We start from the raw sequence: 14,743 nt of genomic DNA on the forward strand, positions 1-14,743 counted from the left end.
CGTAAATAAGTATATACAAACAAACATTTCGCCAGGTTTTCTTTCAAAATAATTATATCAATATTTCTGTAAAATACTGGCAGTTCGTTGCTTGAAACATTATTCTATGCACTTATTCTGTTTACGAAGGCTGTTAAAAGGTTTTTGGCGCGCGCGCGTCATAAACATGGCAGGGATCCCACAGACGGAGTTGAAACAATATATCGTGGTCAAGAACAGCTATCCTCTATACCATAAACACTTTGGACTAATCTAGTGCAGAGATACGGTACTGAGTATACTAAGTGCAGAAGAAAAAGATATTTTATATGCACCATCCCACAGGATAACACATACCACGGCCTTTGATATACCAGTTGTGGTGCACTGGCTGGAACAGGGAATAGCCCAATGGGCTCACTGACGAGGATCGATTTCAGACCGACCGCGCACCAAGAGAGCGATTTACCCTTGTATATCGAGAGAGAGAGACAGACACAGAGAGAGAGAGTGACAAAGAGACAGAGAAGATAAAGAAGGGTTGTAATAGAGAGAGAGAGAGAGAGACATACAGAGGGGGAGAGAGTGACAAAGAGACAGAGATAAAGAAGGGTGGTAATTTTTCGCATATTTCAATCTGAGAACTGCTCGAGCACGCCTGTCATGGACATAACCTCTGACTTTGCTAGAGACTCTGGAGATTATATATATATATATATATACTACTCAAAAGAATTTAAGGGTCAAGTGTATTAGATTGATGATGTAAACTACACACAAAAATTAATTTATTGTTCCATATTTACAAAAAAACACAAATAAACGTCACTGTATACAAGAAAGTCACATGACATGCTGTCAAAGTTGAAGGTTGTCAAACATGGATTTTACACATTAGAACATTCATTTAATAGTGTGTGAATCCACCCCTGGCGCGAATACACTCTACACATCGTTGCCTCATGCTGTTGATCAGACGTCTGAAGAACTCTTGGGGAATGGCCTGCCACTCTGCCATAAGAAGTTGACCCAGATCATGAAGGTTGGCCGGAGGGGCATGGTTATCCCGAACTCTCCTGCCTAATTTGTCCCAGGCGTACTCTATTGGGGCCAAGTCAGGCGAATATGCTGGCCAATCCATCCTGGCGATACCTTGTTGTCTGAGAAAGTCCGTTACCACCCTGGCGCGGTGGGGTCTGGCATTGTCATCCTGCAGAACTGCCCCGCCGCCAATCTGCTGAAGGCCTGGGAGAACCAACGGCCGGATAATCTCATTCAGATAGCGGATTCCATTCAGATTGCCATAGAGGGGGGTCCTGTGGTGGATAGAGATGCCGCCCCACACCATGACGCTGCCACCACCGAATCGGTGACGTTGTCTAACGTTAACGTCAGCGAAGCGCTCCCCAGGACGTCTGTAGACACGAACCCGACCGTCGTTGAACTGGAGACTAAACCTGGACTCATCAGTGAACATCACTCGACCCCACTGAACACGTTGCCACCGCAGATGAAACGTGCACCAGTGACGTCTGGCCGTTCTGTGACGTGGTAGGAGTGGTGGTCGAACAGCCTGGCGACGGCAGCGTACATTATTGGCTCTCAGACGATTGCGTATGGTTTGATCAGACACTCGAGTTCCAGTCGCAGTCAGCAGATTGTCACGTAATCGGCGTGCAGTGGTTGTGCGTTGACGTAGAGCCATATTGGTGATGTAGCGGTCCTCTCTATTTGTAGTGCTTCGGGGTCTTCCCGAACGTGGACGATTTCGAACAGAATTCGTTGCTTGGTACCGTTGCCACAGTCGGCCAACGACACTCTGACTGACACCAAGTCTCAGAGCAACATTTCTTTGCGTATTGCCATCCTGAAGCCAAGCAATAGCCCTTCCTCGATCTTCGATAGTCAGTTGAAGTTGTACCATTGTCGAATTTGGAGTGTGCACCGTACACGAACGCAAGCTCCAATTATACGGAAATTCAGCATTGGGAACATGGAATACACGAGCAAAGCGTGCAAATGAAGCGCTTTGTGAAAAAGCAAGTTATGGGCACTTAGCAGACCTTTCGCTTTCGCCCTAATTTACGTGCAAATGTAAGCATGTTTTCGCCATTAGAACTAGTCGACAGTGTCAATGACAGTGGATTTTAATTCATTTATGGGTTGCTTAGACCCACTTTCCTCAAAATGGAACAATACCATGCGTGACATTATGGTCTAGCTAATATAATTGACATTCAGAAAATAATGTCGAAAATATCGTCTGACCCTTAAATTCTTTTGAGTAGTATATATATACATATATATATATATATACATATATATATATATATATATATATATATATATATATATATATATCATCAATACACTGACCACCGTGTATCATGCTTCCATGGTTGATGTCGAACTGGCAGTTCTTCAAGCCGTTGAACTCCACCTGGAACCTGGGCAGTGTCACACTGTGACGTAGTATGACCGGGTTGTGCTGGATCCACTCGAACACCACGTTATCGGCGCTGTAGCTGTCTGGTAAAAACAAACCATAAAAATTCCCCAGTTACATACAAAACGTCATGTATTTTGTTTTAACTCAAAACGTGTTTTTTTAACGACACTACTAGAGCACATTGATTTTGTTAATCATCAGCTATTGGATGTCAAACATATGGTCATTTTGACACAGTCATAGAGAAGAAACCCGCTACATTTTTTTCAATTAGTAGCAAGGGATTTTTATCTGGACTTTGTCACAGACAGGATACCACTTACTACGGCCTTTGATACGCCGGTCGTGGTGCACTGGCTCGAACGAGAAATAGCTCAATTTACCCACCGACGGGGATCGATCCCAAACCGACCGCGTATCAAGCGAGCGTTGTACCACTGGGCTACGTTCCGCCCCCTTGTTTTAACTCAAGCACATTGATTAATATAGAGAAAACCTGATACATAATATTTGTCCATTAGCATCTAGGGATCTTTTATTTTATGCACTTTCTCACAGACAAGACAACATATACCACGGCCTTTGATATATCCAAAACTCGTAGAAGGGTCTTCGACTGTAATATAACTGATGGTGCGGAGAGGTGGGGGGGGGGGGGGGGGGGGGGGGGATCAAATGTAGAGAGTGTCGAGCGAATTTTTAAAATGTCTGATCATGCTCCGTCGGAAACTAATTTTTTTAAAAAGAAGTAAAAAGATCTTGGAGCAGCGGGGTGAGGGTGTTTCGACCCTCACCCACCCCCACCCTCCGCAGACGCACCTGTATAGTGCTCCAATAAAAAAAAAATGGGCGAGATATTGCTCGATTGTTGAATGATCAACTGAGGTGCGATGTATTCTATGATCGATCTCCCTCAATACCGTCGGGGTTTTATCCCGTTCCAACCAGTATTACACAACTGGTATGTACCTTTCTATCTATGGGAAAGTGGGGCGGGACGTAGCCCAGTGGTAAAGCGCTCGTTTGATGCGCGGTCGGTTTAGGATCGATCCCCGTCGGTGGGCCCATTGGGCTATTTCTCGTTCTAGCCAGTGCTCCACAACTGGTGTAACAAAGGCCGTGGTATGTATTCTCCTGTCTGTGGGATGGCACATATAAAAAATCCCTTGCTGCTAATCGAAAAGACAGTAGGTTTCCTCTCTCTATATGTATGTGGTCCATAACCATATGTCTGACGCCATATAACCGTAAATAAAATGTGTCGAGTGCGTCGTTAAATAAAACATTTCCTTCCTTCCTTCCTATGGGAAAGTACATATGAACGATCCATAGACTATTCTTACTGATAATAATCGGCAATGTGGCGAACACAAGGTGTCTGTCATTCCCTTCATCGCGACAAAATATCGAGACAACCATATGTCAGTCAACAAACAAATTCACCTGTAGTTCTCCGCTTAGACAAAAGAAAAATCGATAACAGTAACTGACATGCATGCTTTGTCGCAAATAAATATCTATAACGGCTTGGTGGTCTAGGGGTATGATTCTCGCTTCGGGTGCGAGAGGTCCCGGGTTCGAATCCCGGCCAAGCCCATATGTATTATTTTTCGATTCGCTTCATATTTTAAATACCTGTAACAACAAATGGATAGTATTTTACATATTATAAACCAACAATCTTATATATATTATGAGGTGATTTCCTAGTAATGTAAGGTAATATGAAAGAATATGTTATAATCTGCATTTATGAAACATTTCATACGTTAAATAATATTTTTCAATACACCACACGAAAACCTTTGTTGCTGGGTCTCCATATTCCAAGACAGTACTTATAAAATGTTTATAAGTGTGGACTTGTCTTGTAAGAATGTTATAAGCAAGAGTACGGACACAGAAGAAATTAAATGATGTGCTACGGAACGCAAAATGTGTCGTGGATGGTCTGTTTTTAAATAGTTACATAGCGGATATATCTCTCAAGACTACAGCTTTAAAGGAGACCGGACACCAAAAGACATGTAGTGTGTAATGGATTAAGTTAGCGTCAAAGACCGCATTACTCTAATGCCCGGATCGGTGCGAGGCACCTGTCAGCTGCGCGTCTTAGGTTTGGGGTAAAGACAGAAGTGGGCGGGATTATGCATAGGTCTGAACGAAAGCGAGGCAAAACGTCATCGGTGAGAGTTACCAAGCAATACCGGTACACGTGTTGATTCTTTGGTTGTGCCTTATAGTCGTCTTTTGGGTTTTTTTGTCTCCAGGTTTATCGGAAATTTAATTTACAAGATAATTAGTGTTATTATATACTGTCGATGTAATTATATGATGGTTAACTGCGCAGTGTTTAACTGCAACAGTAACAGCAATGCATCCCAAGAAACGGCCAACATCATGGTTTCGATTTCCAAAAAAACACGAAAGTTGTTTTAAAAACATGGACGCATTATTGTCGTCGAATGGGCTTTATACCAACTAAATACAGCAGGTTATGGTACATTTACAATGTGAAAATTAAAACAAGTATGTACTTAAGATATACATTAAATAAAGGTATTGCAATTTGTTCACATACGAATATTTAAACTTCACATTTATTTACCTATAATTACCAAATTAATTTTCACCGACAGCCCATAACGACTCCATACTAACGTCTCTTGATCTAGTTGGTTTGTTAACCTCATAATAAAACACCTTCAAAACGTGAATTATTACGTTAGTTAACAATGTTTATCGTCAGTTTTCATATTTTCATTAAAATTAAAATGCTAACACTCTGGCAGGAACATCATATGTACTCTGGCCACAAGGAATGATGGTTAAATAATTTTAAAGCTAGTGTCGATTATTAAAGCATACTAAAATTATACTTTTCAATGCTTTCTGTATGTCATATTAAAAATACTCTACATCAAATAATTATTTTAATACCTACCCTGAGTTTCTACCAGAGGGTGCGGAGGGTAAACTTATATGTATGTACTAAAAAAATCTCAGAAATTAATATATATATATATGTTTGATTTTTTCGATAGATTATAGTAACATAATTGCTGTTTAAGATTTATAAAAGTGCATGAAATAAAATAAAACATTTCAAACCTATAACCACCCAATATACTCCTTTGAATATATTTAGTTTTTACAGGCCCGTAGGAACTTGGGGGTGGGGGGGGGGGGGGGGCACCGACAGACTGGGTATAAACTACATCAGATTTTGGTTACAACGGCAAAAATTAATGTGATAAAGAAAAGCTCACAAGTGGGGGGGGGGGCACCCCCCCCCCCCCCCCCCCCCCCCCCCCCCCCCCCCACCCCAGTTCCTACGGGCCTGTTTTATTACGTACCCTCTAATTATTTTCTGGCAGAAAACCTGGTACCTTTGGTACAGGTTGAAACAATTGGTCGTCTAATTTTCGACTGTTGTCATAAAATAATATAATTAATCACTTTTGGCATCTAGCAATTTAAAGCAAAATTAACAATAGTTACCACATGGAATAAGCATCATATATTATTTTGTTTTACCTGTAATATATTTGACCTGTAATATATTTTCATCAGGACTTCCTTCTTCCTCCATGAATGATTAAAGAAAATAACACTGGATATATTGTAATTATTTTAATTGTATTCCAATATATAACAAATGTGTTTTATGTCAGTATGTGGAGCAAACTACCTGAAACAGTTGGTTTGAAATCATGATTACAAAATCATAAGATAAAAGGAAGTGTGTGTGTGTGTGGGGGGGGGGGGGGGGGATACAGTCTCTAGTGAGGGATACAAACTAGATTTTTTATCTTTATATCGTCTTTATTTATGCAAACTAGTGAAAATTAAAAACTTACATTTTCATCCTAGAGTGTGTGATGGAGAACAAGCCCCTAGGCCCGCCCCTCCCCAGTTCCTATGGGCCTGTTGTATTTTATATTCATCAATGCAAAAACTACATAATAATATTGTCGATAAGACATATTAGTTGTAAAGTGATTGTCAGTATGTGGCAACAGTATATTTTCCAACATTTCTGTGTTTCTGCACCCGGCTGTGGACAGTTTCGGCAGACTGGTAACACATTTTCTTAATAATTAAAAATACACGGTTTAACCAAACACATTAAAACTTGGAGGGTAACTAGTTAAGAGAACAAAGTTTTTTGTTAAATTATTATATCTTGCTTTGGTGAGGAGGGGACGCTTTTTGCAAATTTGCGAAATCGGCCTCTGACGTGTCATATTTACATCTATGCTGAACAAGATTTATGATGAAATATTATTACATTTTGTGTGCTTTTCTTCTAATTAGGTCCATTTGCTTCAGTTTACATTAAAAATGTCATAAAAAATTATGTTTAAAAAAATGCTTGTATGCTAGTCTATGACCGTGTGGCTTCCCCGTCTTCGTCGGCAGTTCATTCATCAAAACTTTCGTCTAAGACAACATTTCCAGGATTAGGGACAAAGTCTCTGATAAGTGGTTCAAACTGATACGGTTTGATGCCATTAGCACAAGCTGGACACAGTTCTTCGTCACTCGAATCGCTAAGTTCGTCCATGCTGCTTGGTAGTTTCTTAACTTTTCCTCTCATCGATGACGTCACGGGTCTAGCTCCTCAATTGTCGACAGTTTCCGGCAAACATCGGAGATTGGCGAAAAAAAAAAACCAACCAAGACTGGCACGCTTAACTTAGTCACTAAGGGGAGCGCGGTAGTTGCGTGTTGTGGTTTATGACGGCAAACAATTCATTACGCCGTATATATGATTTGGTGTCCGGATTAAGGTATATATAAAACTTGGTTCCAATAAAATTGGAAACAAAAGAAAGAAAGAAGTGTTTTATTTAACGACGCACGCAACACATTTTAACACATTTTATTTACGGTTATATGGCGTCAGACATATGGTTAAGGACCACACAGATTTTGAGAGGAAACCCGCTGTCACCACTACATGGGCTACTCTTCCGATTGGCAGCAAGGGATCTTTTAGTTGCGCTTCCCACAGGCAGAATAGCACAAACCATGGCCTTTGTTGAACCAGTTATGGATCACTGGTCGGTGCAAGTTGTTTACACCTACCCATTGAGCCTTGCGGAGTACTCACTCAGGATTTGGAGTCGGTATCTGGATTAAAATTCCCATGCCTCGACTGGGATCCGAACCCAGTACCTACCAGCCTGTAGACCGATGGCCTGCCACGACGCCACCGAGGCCGGTACCCAATAAAATTGGGAACATGCCGCAGATCGAGACAGATCGTCACAGATGGATTCGTTGTGATTGTCGTGACAGTTGTTATGGCAACATACCGTAAATCATTGAACAGAGCGTCCCGGGGAAAAAAAAAACAGAGGCCGGCCTTGCATAGATACCTGTTGGACGTAGCCCAGTGGTAAAGTGCTCACTTGATGCGCGGTCGGTCTGGGATCGATCCTCGTCGGTGGACCCATTCGACTATTTCTCTTTCCCTCAAAGACCGTAGTATGTGTTATCCTGTCTGTGCAAATGTCCTCCCGTCAAGCCCCACCCAATCCCCCAACCCCCCTTACACCCCAGTGCTGGAGCAAATCTTCAAATTCAGGTTAAAACGATAGAGATATTCGGGCAAAATGAGCTGGACTGTAACCTTATCACCATATATTTTCATCATTCTACCCACAATATTAGTTGTAGTCCATGTAAAAATGCGCAATGATTCGTTCGCAGCCCTATATAGCTTGGTAGTAATACTAATCATTGTGAATAAATGTTGTTATCCTGATTCGAAATTTTGTGTTTAATTCTGGCAAAACATCAGTCTGCCCCCCCCCCCCCCCCCCCTACAAAAATCGAAGCCCGTGCGCCTATGATCTGCCTTCTTTGGATAGAGATGGGTTGTCAGAGCATCGCCAAAAAATATAGACGCCTAGACTTTTATTCCAGGGTTTACGGTAGTCATAGACGGTGCATGATAGATCTGCGACAGATCTGAGAAATTGACATTTATTCGGATCTGATTTGTACGGCTGTCTGTGACGATCTGCGGAGTGTTGCATATTTTATGGGAACTAGGTTTTATAAAGTACGTCACTGATACCGGTTACGATTATGTTACTCACAACTGCTGATATCCGTGGAACAGAACTGCTGGTCGTGTGGGTAGTTCCTCAAATACATGTCACAACTCGATGTCAAGGTGATTCTAAACAGAACATTAAAAAAAACTAAAACATTTCATATTAAGAAAAGCACACCACAAAGGGAGATAAAAACATTAAACATTTTATCAATGTGTAGCATCGACACCCCCACCCACCGTCGGTGGGAACATTGAGCTATTTCTAGTTCTAGTGTGTTGAGTGCGTCGATCAATAAAACATTTATTCATTCATTCCTTTTAGTGCACTGTCTTATGTTCAATGTTGAGGTCCCGTGGGAATGTTTCCAAGAAAGCAAACGACCATCATAAATCGATTTACTGTATCTCACAGATGAATAAAATTGTTTTTGCCAGTCTTGTATTTTTGGCAAGGCGTCATAATGACGTCCTCAAAGGTGGCGGCCATTTCGAATATTGCATTTATCTAAAATCGACCATAACTCAGTTATTTCTCGACCATTCAACATAAACAAGGTATCAAAATGATCAGAATAAGGAGCTTAAATAGATTATGTTGACTAATAATAAAGTTATGGTCATTTCAGGGTGTTTATGAAGTTTTCGTTTGTTTTAGTATGTTTTAATATAATTCAAAGGTTGTATGCCTAGACATGAAGCATTCAGTTTGTTTGATGTATCAAATTAAAGGCACTAACAGGGTACCGGCCTCGGTGGCTTAGTGGTTAAGCCATCGGACTACAGGCTGGTAGGTACAGGGTTCGCAGCCCGGTACCGGCTCCAGCCCAGAGCGAGTTCTTAAGGGCTCAGTGGGTAGGTGTTCCAGCCAGTGCTCCACAACTGGTGTAACAAAGGCTGTGGTATGTACTATCCTGTCTGTGGGATGTTGCATATAAAAGATCCCTTGCTGCTAATCAAAAAGAGTAGCCCATGAAGTGTCGACAGCGGGTTTCCTCTCTCAATATCGGTGTGGTCCTTAACCATATGCCTGATGCCATATAACCGTATATAAAATGTGGTAAGTGCGTCGTTAAATAAAACATCTTCCATGTTAGTTTTCACCTAAATATCCCTAAATCAATTCAGATACACTGGTCATTGTTGTTTGAAGTTGTAATAGGCTACTGCGCAGACATATATGATTCCATTAATTATATCTTGAGCCATTACTTAGCCTATACCAGAAACGGTTTGCTTGTCCATACCGTTTGAATCATTCAAAACCTTTTAAAAAGATAGTTGTTCTTCTTTCATACATTTTATGTGGCATCGGTACCATAAATGCATGGATTCCTGGAAGCACTTGAGGGGTGTATTGGTGAGATAACTTGCCTGAGACATCATGCATTAGTTTTAAGGATGTCCCTCAAGAACGTTTTGTCTCGCAGCTCCACGTTCTTTGCTTTCAAACTACAGTAAAACTCTGCAGAAAGCTAGTTACCTTAGCAATAGTCAGGGGAAGCTACATGCTCACAATAATTCGTTTCATACAAATGTTTAAGTACTCTGTCTAAAACGTCCCAACAATTCACAAATGATACAGCATTTCCAGAGATGACTAAAACATATGTGAAAACATAAATATGTGCTAGATAACTTGGCAGAGACAGACACACATATACACATGCCCCCCCCCCCCCCCCACACACACACACACATACAGACAGACATACATACATATATACACACTTTCTGGTCCTTATACGGCAGGAACATCTGTGGGACAAGATAACTAATTTTCAGAATCACTGAGGTAATCAAACAGCCGTTTGCTAATTTCGGTAAAGAACCAGTTTTGGATAAAATAACAATGATTTAGAATGGTATATATACGCTGTGTATTTCAAAGAACAATAACTAGGGTATAATTAAGATGATGAAACACGATTGATCCGAAAATCTAACACTCAAAAGAGCTGCACTTAACCGTATGACAATGTAATGACGTGCTATCATGTTCACAATCTTCGATTTCAACAACTGTGGAGTAATTTTTATATCGATGATGTCTACAAATAACACCAGACCAAGCTGATGAAGCAATAAAAATTGGTAGGGCGATCCAAATCGAACTTATAAAATTTAAAGTACGGGAAAACATTTAGATGTCCATGTCACGGGGATCCTATAATACCCGTAACAGAATAAAACACGATTATCCAAATATCTCTCCTAACTGTATATCTATTAGATCTCTCTGTATCGGGCAGTATATACCCGAGTGGCTCGGCTCTAGGTATATCAGAGATAAGATCTTATATAAAGTATCTATAATATAGCACGTGTAGTTCACTAGAAAACACAACAAAAACACAATACACTTTGGAATCTGTATTAATACTACGCTGACAAATGTACTGCCGCAGTAGTTAATTAACAACAACAAATAATAACAACCCAGAACTGATCACTTAATTAGTTAATCTCTAAGTGTCTAGTTTACACAATATTCTAATCACTTCACCGTGACACAACACCCACACGTGTGATAATTGAGAAACGTTTCCAGGGGAACTTAATTAATAAAGGAATTACAACTCTATTCCTAACTGGTTAATTTTTAATTAACCCTTAACTACTCATTCAGTAACCTCGTAATACAGACTTAATACTGGTACCTATCACAATAAAGACAATAACCTACAGTTTACCTAGGTCCTCTAGGATGACTGGCTAAGCTTTAATAATTTTAGAACAGTGAAGCCTACAATTTACTTCGTCAGTTTACCGGAAACACTGTCTAAATAATATTGGTATGATACAGTATTAAAATATTTAAAGTCACATCAATCACATCAAGGTTATACAACAGAGCAGAAATATATATTTACCAAGTCCAAACGGACGCGTTCCCCGGAAGCCTTCCAATATGTTTCTCCTCGATATCTCTAAAATCCTATCTATTTATTCAAAAATCTGAGACAGCGAATATCGCCTGGGGGCACAACGCGGCACCTCACCTATCATGTGAATTTGCCCCAACTCCCAGAGACGGTATTTTTCCTTAGATGGCCAGACTTACTGTCGCCTAGTTCGCCAAAAACACGGTCGTAAAACCGCACTATCGGAGGTATTACGTAACTACTGGCCACATGGCCTCCACACCTGGTTTAAGTGTGTAATAGGGGGGTACGGTCGCGCGGAGGTATTACGTAACAAAATGCCCACCTAGTCTAAGTGCATATTGGGATCAGCTCGACCACCGTCGCGCGGTGGTATTACGTAACCACGCTGCACGCAGCCCTCTAAAACCATTAACATCGCCACAGGCGAAAAAAAATAAGAGCATGTTCCGCCACAGTCCATTACAACAAGAACGTTCTCCACAAGTTACAAGGCATCTTCTCAGATGTTCCCTCTTTCCTCCAAACTCGCAAATGCCTCCTAAAATAAAGTCATGAATAAACTTGCTACTACCACTTTCTATACTGAGCTGTGCCACTGAACAAACAATAATACAACAGATTCCAGCACAGTGCATCATCCAAGAAACCAAAGAAGCAGATACGCTAGCAGGGGAGGGCGAGATTGCAAATGCCCCAAGATCAGCCACACATTACAAATAAGGAGATGAAGGCTTCGATAAAGCGCTGATACAGGAGTTGATGTCTACAACAACCAGACTATAACAAGGACAGCTGCCATCAATGTTCCAGAGAAGACCAGGCGATGAACTGTCCACTGCAGATCCAATTACCGTATGTATACAAACTTCCGAGTGGAGGACACAGGAATGTACCGTTGTGTCACAGCCCCCATGACTGTGTATCATTTTCTGCAATATTGTCCCACCTATCAGGGTCAAGTAAACCCATGATTGAGAGACTATTCGCCTCAGCAAGATTTATTCGAGCTACTAGGGGTCCCAATATCAGCATTTGAAGGAGGTTGAAGAGGAGAAGAAGTACAACAACAATCTGAATGACAATACCGGTATGCACAATCAAGACCGTATCTCTGCACAATACAAAGTCGAATGGGTATTTGACAAAATAGGGATTGATTCCACAAATCTCTATTTAGTGTCTCGTCTATTGGAGGACAGCCACTTCCGAGGATATCGTTTACTGGGCCCCCGTGTTCGAAACCCTAATGGTATATGAGCACGTAAAACTAGTTACCTACCTACCTGCTGGACCACGTTCCACGAAGCAATCTTAGCGCTAAGATCAGCTTAAGTGTATAACTACCATCGTGGAACGGGGCTCTGGACAATACATGCTTCCTGCACCGCCACAAAGAGGCTAGGACTACCACTCAAACTAGTTTACTAAATCAAAACAGGTACAGTACAGATTGTGTTGGAATAAATATAGCTGTGATGACGTGCACTTATGAATCACTGCAAAAACAGACACTGCAATAGCCAGAAATGCAAGCACAAAATTTCTTTGTATATTCAGGGAGGGGTAAATATTCTTGTAATGCCAATTTCCCTTTTCCCTGGTTTCTAGCCAACACACAGAATGGCTATAGCCTTGACCACGCCATCTACAATGCGACTCCCTTGACTGTATGTCGTTATGATACTAAATATGTGAATTACAATTATCGTTGGGACAAAATACAGTACTATTATACAAGAAATAGATGCAAAATGTTCTATTCCTTGAATAAAACATACTTGTGCAAATGTTGATGCTTGTTACCACTGGATTGCATCAAAATACACTAAAACAAAAGAAGAACATTTCATTTACACCCTCCCCATCACCCTGAAATGGCCACACTTCTATCATTAGATAGATATAGGCTATTTAAGCTCTTTAGTCTGGTCATTTTAACATCTTGTTTGATAAGATTAGCCCAGAAATAAGAGTGATATTATTCATTTTAGATTATTGAGGAATTCAAAATGGCCGCCATATTTGATGACGTCATTATGACGCCCTGTCAAACATTTAAGATTGGCACCAACAATTTTCTTCATCTATGAGGTATAATAAACTGATTTATGATGGTCGTTTGCTTTCTTCAAAATATTCCCAAGGGAGTTCACAAGGCAGTAGACCATTTCCTTTGGGGCCGTTAAAATATTACGTAAGGCTGTTTGTGTGAGACGCCCCTCCCTCCCCCGCTGTAATGCTTCGCAACGCTAGACTATATATCCCCCCTCCATTTTTTTTTAAATTTATTAATATATATATTTTTTTTAATTACATAATACTTGAAGACTCACCACCATCACCCCCACCCCACCCCCTTCGCATTCACAAGCAAGTCATGCGATGGGTGTAATAACATTTTAACGTGCTGTTTTGAGGTTTAGGAAAGCGCAGATACACATTTCAACTCTATGATCCTTATTTTGTGTATACGTCTATCTATAGCTACCTAATCATTGTATTATACCATTGTTTCTATTATGTTATTGTATTTGTATTAATACTATTATACTATTGTCTCCTGTAAACACTATCTTGTCTTTACAGCGTATGTATCATGTTCCTCATATTCCGTTGTGCAACGGCCTGAGCGTAATAAAGTTCTGTTCCATTATGTTGCCCTGACAGATCGTTTATGAAAGAAATATTTTTGTAATAAAACAGAGCGATACGTAACACTTAAATACACCCACTTACCCTTGTAATGCTGCATAGCGTTGGACCAACACCCACCCACCCACCCCGAACCTTACGTAATATTTCATTGGCCCTATTTACCTGCAGCTGGACTGGACGGTCCCATTAGGATACAGGTGAACGAGGCGGTTCGGGACGGTGACGTCGTGCATGACGGCCTCCTTCTCGTTGATGAAGAACAGGTCCGGCGTCCAGATCTTCTCCATCATCTTGGAGTCGAGTTCGAGTCGCCCCACCCGCCAGCGCTGGATCCACGAGAGGTTCGCCTTGCTAAACTGCAGACGTTTGTCCACCCAGTTCTGACGTAGAAACACGCTCATGGAATACGCCTGGGTGGAAGTGAGGGAGATACTGTAGGGTGTATACTACCAAATCAAAATCCCATAGACGACAATAGTAACACATGTAGCTAAAACTCATACACACACACCACGGATATAAATACTACCACCCATCAGCCTTGAAGTGAATCAGAAAACAGTGCGGGTCAAGCTGCTCATTTCAGATATAACAGGTAGCGTCTATAATTACCCAAGTTCCGCACAAAATCTGAGTACTTTTTGTTTACATGTACCCCATACATGTTTTAATCACAAGGTACTTAGATGAAATAAAATTGCATTT

At 40.9% G+C, this 14,743-nt stretch overlaps 1 protein-coding gene and 1 non-coding gene across 2 annotated transcripts in view; one reads left to right on the plus strand and one right to left on the minus strand.

Annotated features, from left to right (window-relative positions):
- The window catches only part of LOC121388105 (glycine receptor subunit alpha-2-like), a 46,550-nt gene that overhangs the window by 12,762 nt on the left and 19,045 nt on the right, over nt 1-14,743 (minus strand). Inside the window, exons 4-6 of the mRNA XM_041519325.1 lie at nt 14,201-14,448; nt 8,539-8,621; nt 2,356-2,508 (exon numbers count right to left, since the gene is read on the minus strand). Of these exons, the coding sequence (XP_041375259.1) occupies nt 2,356-2,508; nt 8,539-8,621; nt 14,201-14,448 (484 nt within the window). The remainder of the gene's footprint in view (nt 1-2,355; nt 2,509-8,538; nt 8,622-14,200; nt 14,449-14,743) is intronic.
- Trnap-cgg lies at nt 3,953-4,024 on the plus strand. The gene has a single exon. It is a non-coding gene; the product is annotated as a tRNA-Pro (tRNA).

The sequence above is a fragment of the Gigantopelta aegis genome, chromosome 14, assembly GCF_016097555.1.
Source record: "Gigantopelta aegis isolate Gae_Host chromosome 14, Gae_host_genome, whole genome shotgun sequence".
NCBI lineage: Eukaryota > Metazoa > Mollusca > Gastropoda > Neomphalida > Peltospiridae > Gigantopelta > Gigantopelta aegis.